Source organism: Anoplophora glabripennis, unplaced genomic scaffold, assembly GCF_000390285.2.
Source record: "Anoplophora glabripennis isolate ALB-LARVAE unplaced genomic scaffold, Agla_2.0 scaffold326, whole genome shotgun sequence".
Classification (NCBI taxonomy): Eukaryota; Metazoa; Arthropoda; class Insecta; order Coleoptera; family Cerambycidae; genus Anoplophora; species Anoplophora glabripennis.
The window spans coordinates 63,584-89,892 of record NW_019416758.1 but is presented as its reverse complement, the minus strand read 5'-3'; the positions used below and the strand labels follow the sequence as shown (position 1 = coordinate 89,892).

The window sequence follows — 26,309 nt, the reverse complement described above, 5'->3', positions numbered from 1 at the left end:
TACTGTATCTATCTCAAATTGAAGAAATCTTCAGAGCGTAAAAATATTTATTAACACAAAAGATAGTATACATTAACCCTGATAGGATCTACCTGGTGCTGTTAATAGGATTGATCTGACACTCACACAATGGATATAGACTGATAGGTAAGCCACACCTTTTCAGAGTGCATTAAATACACTACATCTCCAATTAATCCTTAATGGTCTACTCAGGCTTGCATATTATAAACAAAACATTAGTACGCTGCGCTGTTAAGAATCTCGCCTAATATGGTACCTACCCATAATACATGGGATTATTCATTTTTTATGCTGGAAGTAGTAGTTGGTTTTTTGTATTAATGAGATCAGCTTTTTTAAACTACGTAGGTATATAAAAAAATTAAAAAATTACGATATAGCTGTAGAATCATACCTAATTTTGAAAATAAAGTAAGTTACCCAAATGTGATATCAATATTAAAAGAAACCGAATACATAAAAGTAGTAAAGTTCTGAGTATATAAATTCTTCTTATGAGCACATTATGTTTCTAATATAACCATGATAAAAAGTGATTTGGGTTCTAATTTAAAATATTTAAAAAAAATTTGCTTGTTTTCCAGGACAGCTTAATTTTTAAATTTTTTGAGGTTTGGAAAAAATTCTTAATTCTATATAAAATTTGATGTTCGGCTTAACTACAGATTATGGAAATATTTCTTTAGCGTGCCCCAAAAAAGCTCAAACTCCCCCCTCAGGATGAATTCCTATCAAAAAATGTTTAAGAAAAAAGTTGTAGGATTTCAAAAAAACCTCTTTTTTTATTTTATAAATCGATAGAACGTAATATTTTAATCCGAATATAGAACCGAAAATTTTTTCTTGGATATCATTTCAAGGTCGAATTTTCATGAGAAACCCAAAAGAAAATGTGAAAGCCAAATTATTTAAATGAATTGCGGCGATCAGGATCGTCTTTATTAATTTCTTGTATCAAATTTATTTTGTGTGGCTGATACTTATGAATTTTTAAGATTCGGCGGCAATTAGGTACAGAAATTTCTGAACTACTGACAGCTACCTTATTACCCTCATTACGTACGACCTGTTCACGTTAATGCTTTCTGTTTGCAACCGATCCAGTTTCCGAAAATGTATGCACTACATCGAGGATGTACTGATGCGAAGTGTTTTTGTCAGGATGGCGATCATTAAAAATCTGTGCTGCCTTTGCCGTGCACAGTCATTATTCTTGTAGAACAAACGAATTATTTTCATTTTTTCAGCAATTGTATTTTTCAACCATTTTCAACCGAAACAATACTGTCTTGCTTAAATTAAAACAGGTAAAAAAATTGAACTGATAGAGTATGAAGTTTCTGTATTGACAGATAAACGAAAAATCAAAACAAATATTTTTATCAAGAAATTGTTGAAGAATGTTTTGTTGGTTCTTTTTTTAATTCCGATATTTTCCAGCTGGAAAATATTAATTGGAACACCCTGTATATTTATATGTAGTTCTGTAAACAGTTCATATGATATTCTGTACGTTATTAAAAAAAACTAATTGTTACTTGGGCAAACTAGTCAATTAAGACATCAAGTATACAGGGTGTTAAAAGAAGAGTATAAAATATTTCAGGAGGTAATAGTATGAACCAAAATAAGCAGAAAAGTCTTAATAAACATGGGTCCGCAAAGTAACGGTTGCGGAGATATGGACCACTACTTATTCGTTTTTCAAACATTTTATTTTATTAGGAATAAACCGACAAAGGAAGCTTTTAACAAACAAAAAACAAAGTTACAGAAGATGTTCAAAGTGCCCTCCGTCCATTTCCAAGCAGGCACGACATCTTCGTCTCAACGATATTCGAACTCTTTCGAAAACACCCTCCTTGGTTTGGATTTCTTGACACTTTTGATTAATCCGTAGCTGCAGCTCTTCCAGGCTATTTACAGGAGTACCATACACTAATGTCTTCAAATATCCCCAAACAAAGAAATCTAGAGGGTTCAGATCAGGCGATCTTGGAGGCCATAAAACAGGTCCGGCCCTTCCTACCCATCTATGTGGAAAAGTTTGGTGTAAATGCTCTCTAACGGCCATGGAAAAATGAGCTGGAGCACCATCATGCTGGAACCACATTTGTTGCCTCTGATTCAAAGGAATGTCTTCCAAAAACTCATACAGTGTGTTCTGCAGAAAGTTGAGGTAAGCAGCGCCTGTTAATCGGTTTGGTAAAACAACAGGACCTAGAAACCTGTCACCTACAATACCCATCCAAATGTTTAATGAAAAACGTGCCTGATGTCCAGATTCTATTAGAGCATGAGGATTTTCGTCGGCCCAAATATGCGTATTGTGAAAATTAAACACTCCATTTCTTGTGAACCCGGCCTCATCAGTAAAAAGAATGTTTGCAAGAAAACGAGGGTCTTCAGCATCATGACGTAGAAACCAGCGGCAAAAAACCAAACGTGCTTGATGATCATTTATTGGATTTAAGGCCTGTACTCGTTGCACATGGTATGGATAAAGCAGTTGCTCGTGAAGGATTCTCCAAACAAGAGGACCACTAATTCCTACCTCGGCTGATATTCTCCGCACACTCGTACCTGGATTCTGCTCTACCAGTGCTAGAATTTCTTCTTCTGCTCTAGGAGTGGATACCGACCTTGGTCTTCCGGATAAATGGCACTGTTTGCTCAAGGAACCGGTATCACGCAATCTTTGGTGAATTCTTCCAAACATGCGTTGTGAAGGAATCTGGCGATTTGGATAAGCGTCAACATAAAGACGTCGCGCTTCGGTGGCGTTCCCATTAGCACGACCATACATGAAATGCATGTCTGTTAATTCTGCGTTAGAGTAACCAGCCATAGCGAAAGAAAACTTGTGCACTGAGAACAACTGTCAAATACGTACTGTTTATTTCACTAAACATCAACCAACTATTATAAGAAAATACACAACGTTTTTGCAAAATAAAAAAAGGGGCTAAATAACATAAAACATTCCATATCTCCGCAACCGTTACTTTGCGGACCCATGTTTATTGGGACTTTTCTGCTTATTTTGGTTCATACTATTACCTCCTTAAATATTTTACACTTTTTTTTTTTAACATCCTGTATAAGTATCTAAATGAATGTATCAAAGAAGCTCTGGAGTAGTCGAGTACGGAAAAAAGGGAACAGATATGATATCCTACTCCAAATGAAGGCACCTTAAGGATCCAGTCTGCCTGGCCGCGTTGTCGCATTGTCTCTGGTCGCCATGGCTGCGCGGCCAATCAGCGACGAGCGCCACCGTGTATTGTTATCCCGCCACTGAAAAGGACCCTCACATTGTGACGCTCCCTTTTGTGAGCCGGATTATTCCGGGGCTTTTTTATTTCGGCTTAATGGAGCCGCGGGGCGCCCGAGCCGGCACGCCCGATGGAGTGTGTTTTGTTAAAACATGGCCCCCGGGGAACGCGAAAAATTGAATTTTTTTAATTAGCATTCCCCGGTCGTTATCTCAATTTGAATCTCATTCGGATTCCGAGCGGATCGGCGTGTTTTTAAATTGTGCCGCCCGTAACTTCTGGCTATTAGTCGGCATTGTTGCATTGTTAAAAAGTTTTCGCCAAATGGCGAAGTTTCGTTTCGAGACCGGGTCCTAGCCAGATACGCGGGGTCTGCTTCTTTCTTTTTGGTTTCTCATTCAAATTTTATCGTTGTTTTGTTCACTACACCCCGAAAAAAAATTGAACAAAATTTCAGTGGCATCACATTCAATAATGTATCAATTCCCGTCCGTCAAGTTGAGTGAAGTTTTCACTCTGTTAACGAGAATGAAATTTTGTGAGTGAACTTATACTGCAGATGTGACGAATTTTACTCAAATTCAAAGAAGTCTTTTACTTTATTATGAGCGTATCACAGCAACTAAGAGTTAAGTTTTTTCTAGTATCGTAATACATTTTTTCTATGTTAACTTATTACGGTAACTAATACTTCATTAATTAAACACCTGCAGTTACCATTTTTAGGCCATTTTCAGACATTGGGCCCATGAGTAGTTTTGATCAGGATGACAGGTACAATACTACATTTTCAGTCCATTTGACTGTACCCCTTTTCCATTTTTTTTGTACTGTGTCTTTGTGAAGTTTATTTGCACCTACTTTCAAATAATTTTGAAAAATATTTCGTAATAAACACAACAGAACACAAAACTTAAGCAAAAGAGTGAGAATTTATAAAAGCATTATGTCACATCTTCCTCGTGTTACATATCTTTTCTTTTCTACTAATCTCGGATCATTTTTGAATTGAGAACGATAGAGTAACATTACATGTCATTTAAGAGAGGCGTTGTATTTCATTACGATACAATAAGCGCACCTCAGAAATGACGAGGGCTTTGATATTGAAAGTCTGGTTTCCTGTGCTGCATTTGTAGAAATGTTTCTTCGTTATATAGATACGATCAGTCCCCTGCAATGGGCGTGATGTGGGTAGCATTTGTGGTTTTGTATTTACTAAAATTGGATAATGTATAGGTTCTTAGATATAAAGTGTCTTAAATAATTCTGGTTACACAAGGTGTAACATCAAATGAGGATCATGTTTGTACAGCCATCTTTAACTTTTAAAAACGTAGGTATACAGGTATCATAAGTACGTTTTCCCTAATTTCATATTGGAAACAGAATTTTTTTAACCTTTTTTTTTGTAAATCTATCAGATTAGTAAATATTTTATTTATGTTCCTATTATGTACATTCTATAAAACAGCAACAATAATTATTATTTTAAAACATACTTACGATAATTAACACCTACCTAATATATGCCTACAGTTATCATCTAATAAATCATACAAAAATATTCATTAGATTTTTCGCCGCATTAACTTCAAAATAATTTTAAAAAAATTCTTTAATATAAAATGTTGCATATTGTACAAAAACAATATGTTTACGAAATTACTCTATATTACAGTTTCACTCTCTGCCACTCCTTAGTTGATTTAAAAAAGTAACAAGAGACAACACTGATAAACACGCACATACAATTAAGTGCAGAACTGCCCAGCTCCTTATTTTACCATGTTCTGGTTAAAATTGTAATCATTTTTCATTATTAAAAAGTTTAATAAAGTAGTATAAAAAACGAAAAAAAGGGTATGGCAGCGGTGGGATTCGAACCCACGCCTCCGAAGAGACTGGTGCCTTAAACCAGCGCCTTAGACCGCTCGGCCACGCTACCATGCAAACAAATTTTCCTATAAAAGATATTAACGCTAAGTTCAAATACATATTTTTTAATTCTATATGTAAATATGTTTATTTCTTAAATATTTTTGTATTTAATGTTTTTTTGTATAGGTATTAAATTTTTAATTATTTATTATTAAAAGAAAACAAATATATATATTTATCCAACCTAATAGGGTTTTGCATTTTGTTACTACTTCAGATATTCAAATAAGATAAGCTAGTACGGATTGTTTATTAATTTCTAAATTAAATTATACATTTTTCTAGATTTTTCTACATCTTAGATACTTCAAATCTTTAAAGACAAAAAAATATATGGGGTGTTAATTAAGTACTTGTACAAACTTTAAAGGGTGAATCTTTGATTAATTTTAAAATGAAAAGTTCATATGAACATGGGTCCGCAACGGCTTGGTTCTTAAGATACAGAGCGCCAAAAAAAATTATGTTTGGTATTTTGATATTTTTGTTCAATAACATGCAGTGATGTAAAATGACCGTCATTTAAACTCGTTTCAGTTAGGAAAAATAATAGTACTTAAATGAAATTTAATGTCATTTTTCTAAAATATAAATTACTGAATCTCAATATTGCCTTAATATATTCATCAACAAAACTATATTAATATTAAAAAAGTTTTTAACTACAAAACAAACAACACAAAAAAACACATGTTCTTTGGCTATAGATGACAAGTATAAAGTAATAAAACAAAAAATTGTTACCATTGGTTAAGTTTTAATGACACCACGTCACCAGGTGGAACATAAACCTACTTCTTACCGCATTGACAATGAATATTTAATACATATTAATTTAATATTATCATTAATAAAATCATCAAAAGTATCTATAAAGTGATTTTATTTTATTGTAATAAAAAATAATTATAATAATTTAAATATTTAAGAAACAAAACCTATCATGACGCGGTCGACCGCGTCATGACGTTTAAATGACGGTCATTTTACATCACTGATAACATGACAATTTGACGAAATTTGGGAAACACTGAAATTTTACAATATCTCTGCTTCTATTCATCGTAGAAACTTATTTTTTTTTAACGGGTAGCTCGACGAAAAAATAACAATGGGCATATTTACGAATTCGTAGAATAGCCCTGAACCCCAGAAAAAATGCATCTTTTACACTTAAATTTTTTTAATTTACAAAAATGTCAAAAAAATTATTTTTAAACGAAATATTAATTAAAATTTCAATTTCGGAATTATTTTACTATTATTAAATAAATAAGTGAAGCTGTCGTTCATTTAAAAAGTTATTTTTTTACATATTAAGGCAAAGTAAACTTGTTTTCTCAATATTTTGTTAGCTATTTAATAACGCTTTGAAGGAATTAATATGCATTTTTTGGGGTGATCCGAATATTTCTACTTGCACCATTGGCATTCGTGCGAAAATCTTTTGTAAAAAATAAAGATAAGCCACATCTTTTTCCCGTTTAAATTTTTTTTTTGAAATCCGCCAACAAATCTGAATTAATGAATTAGATTTCTTCAAATTTTTCGGAGAATGCACCGTTTTTGAGATAAAAATTACACTTTTTATTGTAAGTTTTATAAATGTTTTATTTAAAGGTGCAAGTAGAAATATTTGGATCACCCCAAAAAATGTACAAGTATCCTTCCAAAGTGTTTGTTTTTAATATTTATAGCAAATATCTTTCAGACTATTTCAAATTAAAAAAAATATAATAAATCCGGGGGCACATTCCGAGGAAAAAGTGCGGGGAAAAAGTCCGGGTAAAAAAGCCCGGGGAAAAAGTCCTGGGAAACAGTCTGGGGAAAAGTCCTGGAAAAAAGTCCGAGGAAAAAGTCCGTGGGAGAGTCCGGGAAAAAAGTCTGGGGAAAGGTCCGGGTAAAAGTCGGGGAAAAATCCTGGGAAAAAGTCCGGGTAAAAAGGTCCGGGGAATAATCCGAGGAAAAAATCCGGGAAAGAAGTCCGGGGAAAAAGCCCGGTGAAAAAAGTCCGGGGAAAAGTCCGGGAAAAGGTTCGGGAAAAAAAGTCCAGGGAAAAATCCGGGGAAAAGTCCGGGCTAAGTGCGGGAAAAAAGTCCGGGGAAATGTCCGGGGAAAATTCCAGGAAATATTCCTAGGCGAAGGAAAACTTAATAAATATAATTGTCAATTCTAAACAAGTTTCCTGGATAACATAAATTTGTATACTGTTAAAAACAAAGGCAGTTTAATCTTGAAGAATTTTTATATTTACTGATTTTGTGATCACCCTGTACATAACAAGTGAAAGTTCTACATGCCAACCGCATTTTAAACAGAAACAAAAATTTTAATGAAGAGTACCTTTTTGTAGTAAAACGAAAAATAAAAATTTTGTACCGTCCGTGTCTATCAATTGTAAGTAACTTTCCTCAATAAAATATTTGTGTAATGTCAAAAACAAAACGATTTATATATTTACCAATTTATTGATACCCTGTACATGCAAGGTGAACATTCTCCTATCCCAACCGCATTTTAAAGACAAGCAAAAGATTTAAATGAACAATGCCTTTTTCTCGTAAAAATAAATATAAATGTCAATTCTAAAGAACTTTCCTTACTTAACATATTTCTGTACTGTTAAAAACGAAGGCAGTTTATTCTGGAAAATTTTTATATATTTACCGATTTTCTGAGCCCCTGTAACATGCCAGGTGAAATTTCTTCATGCCAACCGCATTTTAAAGACAAGCAGAAATTTTAATGGAGAATGCTTTTTTCTCCTAAAATGACAAACATTTTTTACCTTCCGTTCCTATGAAAGGAAGCCGACTCATAGAAGCATTGAAATAATAATTCTAAACAACTTTCCTTAATAACATATTTCTGTACTGTTAAAAACAAAGACAGTTTATTCTCGAACGATTTTTATATTTATCCATTTTCTAATCGGCCTGTAAATGCAATGTGAAAATTCTCCATGACAACCGCACGTTAAAGACAAATAAAAATTAGAATGAACACTGCCTTTTTGTCACAAAATAAAATCTAAACATTTTTTACCGTCCGTCTCTATGAAACTAGGCCGATTCATATAAATATTCAAATTATAATATATATTTCAATTGTGAGCACCTTTTGTTAATAACATATTTCCGTACTTTTTAAAACAAAGGCAGTTTTTTATTGTATAAAGATTTTTATATTTACACATTTTCTAATCATCCAGTACAAAAAACTTAATGTAATAATTTTTGTAGTAAAATGTAAAATAAAAATATTTTACCGTCCCTCTCTACGAAAGTTTATGCTTACACAAATTAAAACGTCAATTGTAAAGTACTTTACCTACGACCACTACTATATATAATACTTAAAAACACACCGTGTCCGATCAATGTAAGATTCCTATTACGTACGGTAAAAAAATCGCACAACTTGGTAAAAAAATCGTAGTTTTCCGTACGGTCAATACAATACTGTTTGTATTGATCGTTGCTAGGCGGTTGCTAGGAAAACTTTACAATTTTTAACCAAGCTGTGCGATTTTTTACCGTACGTAATAGGAATCTTACATTGATCGCAGACGCTGTGTTTTTAAGTATTTACAATAGTGGGCGTAGGTAAAGTATAGTACGTGGTGTAAATGCAATTACGCACTCATAGAATAACTTTTCCATTCGTGCGTAAAATGCTTTTTACAACACTTATTAGGTAATATACTATTACTGAATATAGTTGTCGGTAGAAATAAATTTTTTGCTATACGCTCATAGAATTGTTTACCCCCTTAAATTCATTTTTAAAATCTGCTTTATTTAAATGTAATAGTTTCATACAAAGTTTTCTAAAAATACGTCACCTCCGATTATTTTGAGAGTAGTTAGTTATATATTCATATTCACACCTCAATAATAGAATGATATGTCGCCATAACAATACTACTTCAATGTCTCTCTGCAGGAGTACCACACGGATACTGCTTCGGTTCTATTGTTTACCTTATTGCGCGAATGATTCAGTTTTGACTATTCCGTTTGATGAAACAAAGCTCACTTGATAAGAAAAACCCGTCAAGCTGAACTAATGATTCAAAACTGGTTTTTCCTAATCATTTAAATTTAAATTCTACTAAGACAGAAACCGTAATATTTGGCATAAGAGAAGCCAAAGATTCAATTAAGGATATACATATTTAGACTCTAAATTATCGTCACATGTCACATTAACTACGTACATATTTAAGAAAATCTAAAAATGTATTAAGGGTCACCACAAACTTTTAAAGTCAGCTTACCACAGTCTTATTACATGCAGTTATATTATATGTATGATGTATGCAATTTTGATATGGGGCAACTCTAATTCAACTGCAGATGTGTTTGCTCTACAAATAAGAGGAGCCATGAGGATAATACCCCGATTGAAATGTAGAGACAACTGCAAACAAAAATTCATTGAATTGAGAATTGAGATTCATTGTTACTATATCAGAAATAGTAAGAGGGAATAATTGAGACTTGGGAAAATCAGAAACGGTAGTTGCAAAAAATTTAAATACAGGATAAAGAAGGTTTCTGTTGGATAAAATATTTTTTGTACCGGAAGAACTCTTGATCGACAATTTACCCATGATATTTTCGAGTGATTTAGTATTACTTTATTATTTTATTCCAATTTTAACTATACATTATTTTTATTTTGGTTTGTAGTATTGTATAGTTTTTATATTTATATTTATTAATTTCCTTAATCTCTTTGTGTACCGCTCTATTTTATTTGACTTGTGTACCTAAATACTTTGTATATTTTGACTCCAGTATGGTGGTGGTGGAACACTTTCTTGTATTTAGAGGACATAAATGTTACAATATAATTTCAAAATTGGGTATTAGTAATTTATTATAGTCTTGAATTTTTTACGATAATAGTAGTGATGAGATTCCAACCTATTTACAATTTGACTCAATTGACAACACACCACATATGGAATGTTTTTGCAAAAAAAAAACTAGAAATAAGTAACGAGAGTTCAAATAAAAACGTGGTCAAGTTGGTTCTGAAAATTTGGACGTAGGGCGTAGCGTATAGCAAATGAACTTAAACGTCATCTGTCAAAGCGCTATATCGCCGCTATCAATTTGAATATTTTCGTTTTAAAAAGCGTTTAAAATGGCGTTTTCTCAAGAACAAAAAGTGTTTATCATAAAGTCCTACTTTAGAACTTTATTGAGGAATGTTTCATAGAATTTCAAAATCAATTTCCCGGCGTTGTTGAGTACAAAATTTTTCAAAGTGCAGTTCAGCGTTGTGTTAATGTTTTTCGTGAAACGGGCAGTGTACAAGAAAAGAAGGAAGCGGCGGACCTAAAAAGCGGACTGAAGAATTAAAAGAAAATGTCCAACAAATAATGGAAAATGCGCCAAGAACTTCTGTACGTGTTTTATCACAAATGGTGGGAGTATCAGTCGGCACCTGCCACACAGTGTTAAAAAAAGATTTGCGTTTGTTCTCCTATCGTTTAACTTGTCAGCAAGAACTTCATGAAGTTGATTTTCCGCGACGGGCTGTATTTTGTGAATGGTTTTTAAACAACTACGGTGAACTTCATAATATCACCTTTTTTTCTGATGAAGCCTGGTTTCATTTAAGTGGTTACGTAATATGAGAATGTGGTCTTCTGAAAAAACCAGATAACTTTTTTGTCGAGGGCCCTCTACACGCTAAAAAAATTGGAGTTTGGTGTGCTCTCAATCGAAGGAGGATTTATGGACCTATTTTTTTTAATGGTACTCTTACTGCGCAAAGGTATAGAGAAGAAATTATCGCTCCTTTTGTTAACCAGCTGGAAGAAAACGAAATTACAAACTTTTACTTTCAACAAGATGGCGCAAGGGCATATACGGCAGGCGAGACGATGAATATGTTGAGGGAAGTTTTCCAAAATCGACTAATAAGTCTCAATGCTGAACATGAATTTCCACCGAGGTCATGTGATATTACGCCGGTGATCTCTTTTTGTGGCCTTACCTTAAAAACACTATTTTTGAATTGCCTATTCCTGATTTAAACCATCTGCAGGCTCGACTTATAGACAAGATTCGTGAAATTAACAGTACCCCGAGCATCTTAGAAAATGTCTTTAATTCTTTGAGGAACAGGTGTGAAAAGTGCTTGGAACAAGGAGGGGGACACTTTCCGCAGCTCCTTTAATTGTTTGTTATTGTTGTCACGATTATTCTTTAAAATAAAGTTATATAGTCATTAACGTTATTGAAACTGACAGCTGCTATACAGCTCGTTGAGAAATGAGGTTAAGTTGGTCGCTATAAGCAACTCCTACGTCCAATGTGTCAGAGCCAACTTCGACCACGTTTTTATTTGAACGCTCGTTACTTATTGTTATAGTTTCAGACTGCCGCACCCTCCTATGGCTAACCTTTTTGCGTAATCAATTAAAAGTAAACATGAATTGGAGATCTCAAAACATGTTGACATCTAACAACGTGGAAACGAATGACCTAGGTGCTGATGAAGTGACCAACATATCTCATACGAGTAGTAAAAAGCAATACTGTCACCGCGAGCCACATAGGTACAATCATCCAATTCCGATATAATAGATAAAACACCATTCGGCTCGGCATCGTGCGATGACCTTTGATCGTTTTGTCCTTATCGGCTGCTTTCAGCGGCACAGCCTCAGTCTGACCACAACCCAAGTGTGTGATAGTGCAGTAAAACAGTGAAATGGTCAAAGAAATGCGCATACAATCCATCTCCGTGTGGGACACCTGCCGTATACACGTCCTGTCGTTCATCTTCGGCGTCTGGGTGGTTTGCAAGAGGATCGCCAAATGGATCTGGGATCCCGCAGGGTTCCACAGCATCCAAGTACGGGACAACCCGCCATCCTGTTTAGTGGACTCGACCCTAGGCCAACACAAATATGTAAAGTTAAAGGTCAGTTATTATATACATGTATGACTTTCCATGCGCTTCGTCGTGAGTTTGAAAGAGTCATGGTTCGATTACCAAAAAGATACGCCTGATAATTTTTAAGGTTAACGTAAACACGCACGTTAGCCGGTAAAAATTATGTCACTTTTTCAATTATTAATTCGGCCATTTGTTAACTGCGTGCATTTATACACAATGTCCCAGGCATACATATGAACATACATACGACTATTTTCAAAATTAAGCTATAGTAAAACTCTCTGATATTCTTTAAAACATTACGCAAGCTTCTAGAATAGAGGCACATCTGCAAGCCTCTATGAAGTTTTGTAGCTTATTATAGAAAAAATCAACACGAAACGTTATATTAAGATTTCATTACTTTACTTACTGCTTTTAGTTATTATTTTTTTATATTTTACAAAACATCTTCATAATTTGAAGTCCTTAGAAAGAAAAAACAATACAAATTTCTAAGATTCATATACGGAGTGTTTTCTTTGTTTTTTTGGTATAACTTCAGGAAGTGATTCTTTGGATCATTTGAGATTATAAAACTTAAGTGAGTCAAGGGTCAAAATACAATGGGTTTATAAAAATTTTTTAGGAAGCAGGATTTGAATGATTTTTTTTATATAATGGCCCATGGTCTACAGCGACTTTTTTAAGAGTGATTGCTTGGAAAAATCTCTTGTGGGGTTTATTTATTAAACACAGTCTTAACTAGCATCTGTTAAACTCCCTACACTATCCCTAATAATTATATAATCAGAACAATTTTTTATCCAGAATTAAAAAAAAAATTGATTTATGAAGATCATTTTTATATGGAATTGTAAATGTCCGAAGGACAAAAATTAGCCAATTCCTTACCCTGTTGTTTATGATTGGTAAAAGTAGGGTCTGTTTATAAATTATTTTCATAATTTCAGTCAGTCAGTAATTGGCAAAATTCATTAAAAACAAAAATTCAATAAAATAAATGTCTTCCAGTGAAGGAAATACTGGGAGGTTCATCACTAAGAAGGGCAAAATTTTGGCACCACTATTATTGCTAACGTTATTTTTAAGAATAATGCTATTATTTATTTTCCACAATTCCGAGATTTCGAGTTATTATACAGGGTGTCTCATAATTAGCTGCCAACCCTGAACAGGCCGATTCTATGATCAAAACTAAGTAAAAAAGTTCATATGAACATGGGTCCGGAAATGCTTCCTAAGGGCACAGGGACCCATTGAAGAGGGAGGAATGGAAATCATTTTTTTGCAATATCTCTCAATCGCGTTGTGATAAATGAATGAAATTTGGTATACACAGCTAAATTTTGATGAGCAATTTGATGGACTAATCCATTTATTTCCACAAGGTCCATTGGGGTGGGTACGGGGGGGCCCTTGGTACTTTGCGTGTGTAACTTTTTCATCTTTGACTTTTTAACAAATTGGACAGCAAATTCCGTTTTCCCGAACTGTTTTACGTTAAAAAGGTACTCTTGTTTCAAATCGTTATCTTTAACGGTTTCTGAGAAAATCGCTCTTGAATTAATCCCACTTTGGTCAATTTCATAGTAATTTAAACAAAAAATAATAATAATAATTTTCCTTTCCTCTCTTTTCCATTTAAAGGATTAATTTTTATTTAATTTAATTTTTTATTATTATTTTTTTATTAAAACTAGATTAAATTGAAACAAAATATTTTTTTTTGTTTAAATTACTATGAAATTGACCAAAGTGGGATTAATTCAAGAGCGATTTTCTCAGAAACCGTTAAAGATAACGATTTGAAACAAGAGTACCTTTTTAACGTAAAACAGTTCGGGAAAACGGAATTTGCTGTCCAATTTGTTAAAAAGTCAAAGATGAAAAAGTTACACACGCAAAGTACCAAGGGCCCCCCCGTACCCACCCCAATGGACCTTGTGGAAATAAATGGATTAGTCCATCAAATTGCTCATCAAAATTTAGCTGTGTATACCAAATTTCATTCATTTATCACAACGCGATTGAGAGATATTGCAAAAAAATGATTTCCATTCCTCCCTCTTCAATGGGTCCCTGTGCCCTTAGGAAGCATTTCCGGACCCATGTTCATATGAACTTTTTTATTTAGATTTGATCATAAAATTGGCCTGTTCAGGGTTGGCAGCTAATTATGAGACACCCTGTATAAAGTTTAGAAATAACCGTTGTATAAAAATAAAAAATAAATAATTCAATAATTATTCGTTTCTAAAATAGTTGATATTGTTTCAAATACAATTTACTAATTGAAATTCTACAAATATCATTAGCGTAGGAACTTTAGTCAAAGAAGAAGTAAAAATTTTTCCAACCATGTGTTTGGACTATTGATAATTACCTACATGACAGTTCAAGCCGTACTTCGAAAAAAAAACTCATTTTTCTCATGAAATTAATAGCTTTAGTTGTTTTAAATCAATTGATTTAGTGTGAAAAAAACTATTTTATGTTTAAATAGACAGATATTACATGTTTAAACTTCAACACCATGTATCTTGAGAGGTATGCAAATATTTAATTTATTTTTTCCAAGTCCTTATTTTCTAATTTTAAAAGTTTATTTAACCTCTTATTTTACAACTTATAAGCAATCTAACTTAAAAAACTCAGGCACTATTTCAAAGGTTTTGAAAATATTTCGTCATTCACTATACCGAAGCAAGAATTTTTTCATAGCGCTTGACTATAGTTTTATATTTTCTCTGCTCAACAACTTCGCGGGCAAACATATAAGTTTTTATTATCGACTAAAGTGATAAAAATGTGACTTTTTATTGCTTTTACAAAAATATTTATATATATATGTACTCTGTACAATAGAAGATAAAGTCCGCTTGTTATCTTTAAGGACAAACACGAAATAAGTTAATTGTTTTCTAAATTAAAATTTAAAAATTCCAGTAGATTTTTTACTGTTCTTTCTGAAAATACTGTTTGTTAAATTATTATTATAATAGTAAAGAACCCCGCAGGATCCTTATGGAAATTGATTTTCGGTCAAATTTGATGAATCTTTGGCAAAAGACATTTCCCCATTAAGTTGCAATTTTAAGTGAAGATTTTAAAAAGTTATTTTAAACGAAAATGTGTTAACTTCTAAATATAACATTAATTATAAAATCATCATATCTTCAAAATTAAATCTGTCACAAATGTTGCTCATTAAGTGATTTTTTTACGTTTCAAAGTTTCTGTAGTGGAGAAATGTCTTGAGATCACAAGGTCATCTATCCCACTACGAACAAAAATTGTATTTGCATTCAGAATTGAAGTCATTTATATCGATTTCATGGCTTTATATCAATTTTCAAGAATGCTGACTTTTTTCTTTTTTTTTACAGAGTGTTAAATTACATTACGTAGAATCTGGTTCTAGAGATCAACCCCTTATTCTTCTCCTACATGGCTTCCCAGACTGCTGGTTGAGCTGGAGGTACCAAATTCCGACGCTTTCCCAGTATTTCCGTGTGGTCGCGTTGGATCTAAAAGGCTTCGGAGATTCCGATAAACCAATATGGAGGACCAGCTACAAGATAGACACCATTCTGGATGAAATCAAGCAGTTCATTCACGCCCTAGGCGTCACAAACTGCATAATAATAGGGCACGATCTAGGTGCCATGGTAGGTTGGTACTTGGTGCATCAGTCACCGAATTTGGTCAACAAGTTCTTCGCAGTGTCGTGTCCGCATCCCAATGTATACTGGAAATCTTTAAGCACCACCTGTAATTATCAGTGGCTGAATTTCGTGCAAATGCCCTACTTGCCAGAGATTGATGCGTTGAAAGATGACGTGAAGATCATTGACCAGTATTACAAGCACCTACCAGCGAATGATGTGTTTCTGGAAGCTTACAAATACAGTTTCAGCCGGAAAGAAGATTGGACAGGTCCAATAAACTACTACAGAAATCTTCCTTTCCTTAAGATAAATGAAGATGTGGATCATATCGAGCCAACAGTTATCCTTATAACTGGAAATAAAGACGAATACGTTACATTAGAGGGTATAGTGAAATCAACAGAGTACTGTGAAAAATTTCACATGAAAATTATTGAAGGAGCAGAACATTTTCCTCACCAGGAAAGTCCAGAAATGTTTAATAAAATCATCTTAAAATATGCCATAACCAAACGATTCGAAGCGTCAAAATCTTTGGAGAGATCCCCTTCGAAAAGAATCATGGATGGACTTATTGGCGCTGTCAGCAATACGGTTAAGTACGGAAATTCCGTCATAGATAACGTGCAAAAAAGGACGAACGGTGTCGTTAATAGTATACCGTCCATAGGTTTATCACTAAATTACAATCAACCAAATTAAGAGAACTAAAGAAAGCCAAGATACTTACGGCATTACTATGACCACAATCAAGAAATAAGTCACTTTTGTGATGAATCGAATTTAAGAATATCTCAAGAAATCAGCTATACGAAAATGAATACCTATGAATAACACTCGTGCGATAAGGCAAGTGACAATGTGATACCTACTTAAAATTATATCAGTGGAAAAACCTAAAATTCTGTGAAAATTTGATGAATAATAATTCCACATGCAGCTACAAAATTGTGGATTAATTTGTCAGCTCTGTTAGAAGATAGGAAGATAGTAAAATACAATTCTAGGTAGGTAACGAACATATTAACGTTGTTAACGCTGTGTTCGTTGCCAACGTTTTAAATTATAGTGTCTTTCGTTTTTGAAAACAGTCAAATTGTGATTGATGGATGGAAAACATTTAGGTATTTTACCAAAAATAAAAAGAAACCTAATTATTAGGCTCGATTTATTTTTTAAATGCTTAGCGAACTTCTTCAGAAATTTATAGGTTTTGATCTTTATACAATCAATTATTTTTTTTTTATTTTATGGAATCAGAAACTCTCAAGATACTTATTAGCTATTTTACACTTTTATATTTATTTATTAATCTTGTTTGAATTTTGTTTTTATAATTATGTGTTAAATATACCATGATTTTTAAATGTGTCTGCTTATCGTCTGAATTTCGAAATTTATCAAATAATTATATAAAGCGCCAGTAATGAAAATAAATAACAAATGTCGTAAAATATAATTCTTGGATGCATTCAAAGAGCAATCCACACTTTTTATCTTTAAGTGTTTTGTGTAATAGATTTAAACATTAGTCGTACAAATTCAACATGAGAACTTATAAGATTATACCTAGCGTTTTCTAAATCTACGTTATAATTTTAGGAAGTTGTTTCTTTTAGAGCAAAAAATTTTAAGTCAAAAATCTGAAGCTGGTTTTGAAAATACATCATGTCGGGGTATAAAATATCACATTTATTCAATATCTCACCATATGTTTGACGTAGGCTGATGAAACTTGAGCTAATGAATAGTTACACGCAAAAATACCGCTTAAATGGTAAGTAAATTCAACACACGAAAATTCTTAGAGAAATTGTCAGTGAAAATCAAAAAATTTTCAAATTTGATTAAAAAAGTTAAAAGGTTCTATTATTTATTAATGTTATAAAAATATTATTTTTAACTTCTGACTAAGATATGTCAGAAAAATCATGTTATAAAAAAATAACGACTTGTCAATAAAAACAACTAATTTTATTATTTCACTAAAAAAAACAGTAACACGTGTCATAAAAGTATCATAAAATTATTAATTTAAGGTAAACTAACCTACGCAATGTTTGAATTAATAAGAAACGTTTTAAAAAAAATTGATTTGAAATATCATTAGGTATCAGTGTCTGTTTCAGAAATTGGTAAATGACCAAAATTTAAGCCTTATAATTGCTACTCGATATAAAATTTTTAATTAATTAATTTAAAGCCTCACTTTTTCCTGTGGAACACTAGGTTTTTTTTCATTTTTGGGTCCGGTATCCCTTCTTCAATGATTTTTTTCTTAAAAAATGTAACTAATTTATTTTCAGTATGTTCAAATGTTGTTTTTTATACATTGTGCTTAATCCACTCTTATTTTACAAAAATCTTTAACGTGCCTACGGACGTTTAGAATTACATTTAGTATTTTTCAGTACGTAAGTAGGTACTTACATTGAACTAAAAATCTGGTCACTCAAAAAAATCTTCAACTTTCATTTCCAAAATATCTATTTTTATTGGATGCGTTTGTGACACTTTTTGAAGTCGTCAAAATCACTTTTTTTATTGCCTTTAGTTCTTTTTCCACCCTGTAATGGAATAAATCAGCTGACATGAACGCATGCTCAGGCTCGCAAATATTTTTCAAGCAATGCGTAATTAATACAATTAAAAGTTTGTATTACTTTAGTTTATAGGCTTTGAAAGGCGAGTTTCAAATTTTGAAAAAAATCAATATCTCAGTTATACTTGAACTTAGAAAAACCAAATTTGGTTCACGGTGTGAGTGTACCAAGAGCATTAATCGACAGTAAGCAGAGTTCAATTGAAGCATTTTAAAGGGTTGATAAGGGATAATGCACCATTAAAATGTGACAGAATTTTTTAACACATTGGTGGACTTGAAAAATTATTACTTTATTTTATGGGGAATTTAATTCTAAAACTTTTTTTACTCTTGGTAGTTTTCAAGAAAAACACGAATAACTAATAATACGTATTTTAGCTGTTATTTAAAATCATCGAACAATCAAAAGTTGGCTATGAATTTAAATATCAAACTTGATCGGGAAAGAGTTGGAGCAGAGAACACTACACCAACGAAAAGCGACAAGGATTTCTGGTTGTTATATAGACCGATCAAAATAACTCATTTAGAGGGAAAAAAAAAAGAAAATTGTTACCTGGGCTTTTATAAGTGGAAATGGTAAAGGGGCTTATAATAAACAAAAAATAAAAAATAAATGCGTGAGCAGGGGCGGCGGCCGGATGATTTGGGGGGTTGAAAAGTTATGAAAAATTGTATCATTGGGATTTCTGGCGAAAGTTGACGTCAAACAAAAAAGTACATCATCATCAATCATGCAAAAATCTACAACTTTTGTAGGTCATTTTTTAACATAACCTCAAAATTTACGAGAAAAATACAAAAAACAGTTTTCACTGATTTTTCGTTTTTTATTTCTCATTTCCGCAAAAATAGTTTAATATTTACGAAACTTGGTGAAAGTATACCTTTCTCTGTCTTAAATAACCTTAATTTTTTTTTGGTTAAAAAATCTAGAAGTTTCTGAGATATTCATTTTTTTCGGCCTGAAACACTTTTTTTCAAAGAAAAATTCTACTTAAAAAAATCATCGTACAGAGTTCTGCGGGTAATCATTTTTTTCGTTTAGAAATATACTTTTTGGTGAAATAAAAAAATCTGTAATAACAGTTCAAAAACAAGCTCAAAAATGCAAAAAAGTAAAAAATGACTTGCAGCAATAAATTTCAGTAATTGTTGATAATTTGTTTAAATTTAAAAAAAAATCAAAAACTGATTACACCATTCAATCGTACGGAAAAAATACAAAAAAAAACTGTCTCAATGTTTGACCCAAAACTATTTTTATACAGTATTGCTATAAACATAAGTCGAATGGTGAATAAATAGAATAAATAATGTTTTTTTTTCCTTAGGATCGATTAGTGTACTTATTTTTTTTAAAGTTTGATGAATTCATAGATATAGTGTGTCCAAGATAAAGATGGGATAGCATTAGGATCTAGGAAACGATAAGAGATACGCGGTGGCTCAGATTATAAAAAAGTTGTGTTTTTTTATACCTAACAATATGCTGTTTAGAAAGTTTTAAAATTTCGGGTAGTTCCGGAAATATCTGGAAAAACCCAAAATTTTGCAAAATTGTTGAATTTTTTTCTGGTTTATTTGAAAATGAATTTTAAAATAAATTATATATTTACAATGCCACTTTTTTCGCTCTATACAATGGCGTCAACATTTTTGCAATCCGACGTTTGTCTTCGAGGGGCCATCATCGGGTTAATTTTTTTAAATACGTCGCTGCTATCTTTATGACAAAATCTAAAGTCATTTTTAATTCTGAATTAGAGGATATTACTATTGTAATCGCTTAAAAAGTTTTTAGCTTGTTTTAACTATAGGTAATTTAAAAGTTTTCCTGAGTACGGCTCTGAACGCTTTCAAAATATCTGTTGGATTGGATTGGACAGTATAAAAGTCAATACAGCACAAAATATCCAACATTTTTTTACTACTGTTAGCAATACTAATTAGAAATAATAAAATATTTCATAAATTCGTATTATTTTTTTATTAGGTACAATTTTTTAAATTATGGATTAAAAAAATTGTTGAAAATTTTGTGCTGTATTGACTTTTATTCTCCTCTCTCTCTCTCTCCTCCAATAGACACAACCTTTTTACAGTGGTAATATCATCTACTACAGAATTAAAAATGACTAGATTTTGTCATAAAAATAGCAGCGATATATTTAAAAAATAATAATCTGATGATGGTCCCTCGAAGACGAAACGTCGGATTGCAAAAATGTTGACGCCATTAGATAGAGCGAAAAAAGTTATAATGTAAATATGCAATTTATTTAAAAATCGTTTTCAAATAAAGCCAGAAATAAAAATAAAACGACTTCCAGAGATAATTTATCATTTGTGCATTTGTAATTCGACTTAGATGTTTATAGCAATACTGTACAAAAATAAAGTTTTGGGTCAAACAATGAGTTTATTTTTAATTTTTTTCCGTAGAATTAAATAGTGTAATCAGTTTTTGAATGTTTTTTAATTTAAACAAATTATCAACAATAACTGAAAAATTCATTGTTGCAAGTAATTTTTTAAATTTTTTTTGCATTTTTGAGCATGTTTTTGAACTGTTATTACAGATTTTTTTTTTATTTCACCAAAAAGTATGTCAAAAGAAAAAAATGATTAGGTACTCGCAGAACTCTGTACGATTTTTTTTAAGTAGAATTTTTCTTTAAAAAAAAAGTGTTTCAGGCCGAGAAAAATTAATATCTCAGATTCTTGATTTTTTTATCTAGAAAAATTTGAGGTTATTTAAAACAGAGAAAGTGATACTTTCACCAAGTTTCGTCAAAATTAAATTATTTTTGCGAAAATGAGAAATAAAAAACGAAAAATCAGAAAAAACCTGTTTTTCGCATTTTTTTCGGAAATTCACGCATTTATTTTAAGCCCTTTTACCATTTCCACTTATAAAAGTCCAAGTAACAATTTTTTTTTTCTCAAAGTGGACTAATATTATTGTGCTTTCTGCGTTCAGCTTTCGTATACTCATGCGCAAACTGGGTTGTATTGTGTTGCTGTCAGAGCCGCCAAATATAAATAGGAACAACCAGTAATTAGTAAATAGTTTCTTGGCGGTGGAAAGTTGTGTTGTACAACGTTAATTGATAGTGGATTTATTTATATTATATTTCGTTTTCATTTAGAATGAACTTAAAATCAGTAAAATGTCTGGTTATTATTCTACTTTTCGCGGTTGTTCATCCAAAACTAGTAAAGGATTAACCCTTTTTAGATTCCCTAAGGATTATGAAAGGTGAATGTGGCACAAAATAATTCAAACAATGAAATGTGTTTTAAGATATGCATTTTTAATGGTACCTAGTTTATGCGAATTTAACCAATTTATATTTTATTGCATTGAGGACTGGCTTCCCCTGTTTAAGGCTACCCTGTTTCACAANAGAATTGAATGGTGTAATCAGTTTTTGAATGTTTTTTAATTTAAACAAATTATCAACAATAACTGAAAAATTCATTGTTGCAAGTGATTTTTTATTTTTTTTGCATTTTTGAGCATGTTTTTGAACTGTTATTACAGATTTTTTTATTTCACCAAAAAGTATGTCAAAAGAAAAAAATTATTAGGTACTCGCAGAACTCTGTACGATTTTTTTTAAGTACCTAGAATTTTTCTTTGAAAAAAGTGTTTCAGGCCGAAAAAAATTAATATCTCAGATTCTTGATTTTTTTATCTAGAAAAATTTGAGGTTATTTAAGACAGAGAAAGGTATACTTTCACCAAGTTTCGTTAAAATTAAATTGTTTTTGCGGAAATGAGAAATAAAAAACGAAAAATCAGAAAAAAACCTGTTTATCGCATTTTTTTTATAGAATTTTGCATGATCTACAACTTTTGTATTAGATATTTTTTTTTGACGTCAACTTTCTCCAGAAATCCCAATGATACAATTTTTCATAACTTTTCAACCCCCCAAATCAACTCTCCGCCGCCCCTGCTCACGCATTTATTTTAAGCCCTTTTACCATTTCCACTTATAAAAGTTAAAAGTCCAGGTAACAATTTTTTTTTCTCCAAGTGGACTAATATTATTCTGTGCTTTCTGCGTTCAGCTTTCGTATACGCATGCGCGAACTGGGTTGTGTTATGTGTTGCTGTCAGAGCCGCAAAATATAAATAGGAACAACCAGTAATTAGTAAATAGTTTTTTGGCGGTGGAAAGTTGTGTTGTACAACGTTAATTGATAGTGGATTTATTTATATTATATTTCGTTTTCATTTAGAATGAACTTAAAATCAGTAAAATGTCTGGTTATTATTCTACTTTTCGCGGTTGTTCATCCAAAACTAGTAAAGGATTAACCCTTTTTAGATTCCCTAAGGATTATGAAAGGTGAATGTGGCACAAAATAATTCAAACAATGAAATGTGTTTTAAGATATGCATTTTTAACGGTACCTAGTTTATGCGAATTTAACCAATTTATATTTTATTGCATTGAGGACTGGCTTCCCCTTTTTAAGGCTACCCTGTTTCACAATAAAATGTGTAAAACTATGTCTCAAATTTGAATAAAAATTAATTGTCTTTTTACTCGTACAAAATCTGTAGGTATAATTTTTAGCAGCATTTTTCGTCATTTTGGGGTAGTCTGTAAATTTGAAGCTAAAAAAAGAGCTTTTTAAAAGAGGGTTTTACCATTCAAGTATCAATGTTATAGTATTATGAAAATATAAAACAAATAATTAGGAAAATAGCATAGGCGGATATAAAAGGCTACTTTTTTTGACATTTTAAATGATGCCAAAAGAATAACGACTGAATTATCTACAATTTACTATTTAGTGGACTTTCTGTTTCCCTTAGCCTCTATTATTTCAATAAATTTATCACCAATTCTGGACACTGTGTCCAGAATTATTTGTCTACATTTTATCACAATTCAGTGTATGTACATGTATTCAAAAGTATAACTTCTCTGTGTAAACGATTGTGTTTCCTTCAAATCGGTCAACTCTAGCGTGACCACAAAACATCAAAGGTGCCGCCGATTATAGTGTTCACTGGTTGGAGTAAGAATAATTTAATAGAAAAACAAACAAATTAAACAATAGAAATAACATACAATTTGCACTAATAAGTTATAGAAATTGTTCTATTTTCTGTTAGGCACAAATTTATTCTTCGTCGAAAATTGAGGTCTACTCCATCCAATAACTGCTGACAACAAACAAAAGTAAGATAGTTTTTTTAGAACTAAATTCCCCATAAAATAAAGTATTTAATAGTAATTTTTTAAGTCCACCAAAAGGTTAGAAAATTCTGTCACATTTTAATGGTGCATCATCAACCATTTAAAATGCTTCAATTGAACTCTATTTACTGTCGATTAATGCTCTTGGTACACCCACACCATGTATCAAATTTGGTTTTTCTCTAGTTTATGCTTTGTAGTCTGGTTATCAAAACTGCCAAAATGTATAATAATAAAATTTAGGACCATTAAAAACTTGTCCAAATATAAAGGGAAAATAGAAAAATTTGTAGCAATGCAATTAATTTATTAAAGAGTAGAAAATAAAGGAGTAAACAAACTTAACCATCTTAAGATAATAAACAAATACTTACTAAAACAAAACTCAAATCAAAAGTACAGAAAGTCATTTCAGTAATCGACCTTACTACGTTTGTAAAAAATTAATATATTGGAAAACTTGGATCTACTTTCTTGGCATAAGCATAGAGTCCTCCTTTAACATTGTAAAACTGAATGCCAGTATCTTTCAACTTCTCTTTAAAATGACAAACGGCTCTCTGCGAATCATTTCCTCTTCTACATAAAACGTATACTGCAATATAAAAAAATACCTATATGTATATTTACAATGTACGTTTTGAAACCGTTTATTTCTTAAAACTTACCTTTTTCCAAGTTCGGTGAGCTGCACCGCTGAAACAATCTCTTAATTTCCTCAACCCAATCGTCTCTCTGCATCCTAGTAAATGGAAAATTTATGGTGGTAGGTAAATAGCACATATGGTACTCCTCTACTGGTCGAACATCCAGTACAATATTATATTTGCTTACTCTAGCAAATTCCTCAACATCGATCGTTTCCTCTGGCTCCAAAATATCTATATTATCCGTCTAAAATTAAAAAAAAAAAATTATTCCATTAATGAAAAATATTTTTAAGTAATAGAACACCTTGTCATAACCCTTAGATCCACAGAATTGCTCATAGTCTATCAAAGATGTTATAGTGGGTTGGTCACCACATACTGCACAGCCAGGGTTCCTTGACCTAAGTTTTACACTTCGAAATGTTGCACTTGACCCATCTATCAGCAATAAACGGCTAGAAAGCACACCTGGTAAATTTATAAGAAGTTTTATTGTTTCTAACGCTTGAAGAACACCCACTACTCCAGGAACTGCAACGACCAACATAAAAAATATATTTTATAACAAAAAAATCTGATCCTTACTTGGTCCCAAAACACCGCCATCCCCACAACTCGTTACGGTTTCAGGTGGTGGGGGAACCGGGAACAAACAACGATAACAGGGTCCATCTTTGTAATGATACACAGTAAGTTGACCTTCCATTTGTAAAGCACTACCTGATACAAGAGGAATATCATTCATGACGCACACATCATTTAAGAGATATCTTGTTGCCACATTATCACTTCCGTCTATTACAACATTGTACCTATTTCGAACGACAATTTCTTTTATTGTATCTCTATTTACATGAAGGCACAATGGGATTATTTTAACATGGTTATTTACCCTGAAACCTTAAAATTGTTAGGTTAAAATTAAAAAATAACATGTTTGTAAACTAAACTCCAAAGATTTCACTATGTTACCTTTTTAATATATTATACGCAGACTGTACCTTTGCAGTGCCGATATCAAATTCTGTATATAAAATTTGTCTATGTAAGTTGGATAGTTCAACTTCATCGTAATCAATTATTGTTATTTCACCTAAAATTTGTTAGGAAATTTGTAAACAATACAAAATATTATATCTATATTATAATATACCTATTCCTGCACGGACTAAATACATAGCAGCAGGACATCCTAAACCTCCTGCTCCTACTATAAGAACTTTACTATGTTTCAATGCCGTTTGCCCTTTTAAACTCATTTCTGGCATTATCATTTGCCGACTGTACTGAATAATTTCACTAGTGGTAAGCTGATCATTATATACACTGGTACGGTCCTATAAATTACAAACATAATGTGCAATAGAATATACGAATTAAATTTATATTTAAAAATAAACTACCTTTTCCAACAATTTTTCTTGAAGTAACTGTTCCTTAAAAAGTAGTTCTTTTCGAAGTCTTCTTATATCATTTTTTAATTCTTCAATGTCGATATTTTTATCCATCATAATATAATAAAAAAGATAACATATTGTCACGTGTAAATATTAAATATGTATGTTTTTTCTTAAAACCGAATTGACAATTGACAGCTTTGTTTTGATTATGCTTTGTCAGCGGGAGCGGAGCGGAATTAGAAGTCTATGGTCCTAGAACTATGGTATGAAGGGTACCTTCCATACCTAGGACAGTTCAGATCACATAACACTTAAAATATAATGGAAACTGAATAGTTGAAGTTTTGTTGGAGAATTTATTTATCGTACAACGCCATCCAACGGATAAGTACCTAACTTTTTATACAATTTATAGGTCACCTCATTAATCAACTCAGCGTCATCTATTATACATGGAAGACAATATATTTCGGCGGTAAAATTAATTTTAAGAAATATTTTCGTATTTATCCATGAGATTAGAAAAACCATAAATATACAAAACTAACAATGAAAAAAGCAGAACTAAAGTAAAAGAGAAATTTTAAATTACCATAACTA

General features: G+C 31.9%; 2 protein-coding genes and 1 non-coding gene across 4 annotated transcripts; 1 reads left to right on the top strand and 2 right to left on the bottom strand.

Moving 5' to 3' along the window:
• Nucleotides 1–5,165: 5,165 nt before the first annotated feature.
• Nucleotides 5,166–5,247, bottom strand: Trnal-aag. Its single transcript has one exon. It is a non-coding gene; the product is annotated as a tRNA-Leu (tRNA).
• A 6,679-nt stretch (nucleotides 5,248–11,926) lies between these two features.
• Nucleotides 11,927–17,244, top strand: LOC108907534 (epoxide hydrolase 4). The gene is made up of 2 exons (XM_018711264.1): nucleotides 11,927–12,185; nucleotides 15,551–17,244. The coding sequence occupies exons 1-2, from the start codon at nucleotides 11,973–11,975 to the stop codon at nucleotides 16,532–16,534; spliced, it is 1,197 nt and encodes a 398-aa protein (XP_018566780.1). The 5' UTR covers nucleotides 11,927–11,972; the 3' UTR covers nucleotides 16,535–17,244.
• A 6,725-nt stretch (nucleotides 17,245–23,969) lies between these two features.
• Nucleotides 23,970–25,887, bottom strand: LOC108907544 (adenylyltransferase and sulfurtransferase MOCS3). Of its 2 annotated transcripts, none has more exons than XM_018711279.1 (7): nucleotides 25,713–25,883; nucleotides 25,463–25,646; nucleotides 25,282–25,402; nucleotides 24,895–25,202; nucleotides 24,614–24,840; nucleotides 24,328–24,553; nucleotides 23,970–24,254 (listed from the first exon to the last, which is right to left on the bottom strand). In XM_018711279.1, the coding sequence occupies exons 1-7, from the start codon at nucleotides 25,818–25,820 to the stop codon at nucleotides 24,103–24,105; spliced, it is 1,326 nt and encodes a 441-aa protein (XP_018566795.1). In that variant the 5' UTR covers nucleotides 25,821–25,883; the 3' UTR covers nucleotides 23,970–24,102. The 2 variants fall into 2 exon arrangements, with proteins under 2 accessions (XP_018566795.1, XP_018566796.1); XM_018711280.2 differs by having other exon boundaries at nucleotides 24,144–24,273; nucleotides 25,713–25,887.
• Between the last annotated feature and the right edge of the window lie 422 nt (nucleotides 25,888–26,309).

What these genes read in the sequence shown, in the direction of transcription:
- LOC108907534 (XM_018711264.1), top strand. Translation starts at nt 11,973, where the DNA reads ATGGTCAAAGAAATGCGCATACAATCCATCTCCGTGTGGGACACCTGC. An exon ending in ACAAATATGTAAAGTTAAAG is followed by an intron (nt 12,186 to 15,550) that starts GTCAGTTATTAT and finishes TTTTTTTTACAG; the next exon opens with AGTGTTAAATTACATTACGT.
- LOC108907544 (XM_018711279.1), bottom strand. Translation starts at nt 25,820, where the DNA reads ATGATGGATAAAAATATCGACATTGAAGAATTAAAAAATGATATAAGA. An exon ending in GATCTAAGGGTTATGACAAG is followed by an intron (nt 24,554 to 24,613) that starts GTGTTCTATTAC and finishes TTTTAATTTTAG; the next exon opens with ACGGATAATATAGATATTTT. An exon ending in CTCACCGAACTTGGAAAAAG is followed by an intron (nt 24,255 to 24,327) that starts GTAAGTTTTAAG and finishes TTTATATTGCAG; the next exon opens with TATACGTTTTATGTAGAAGA.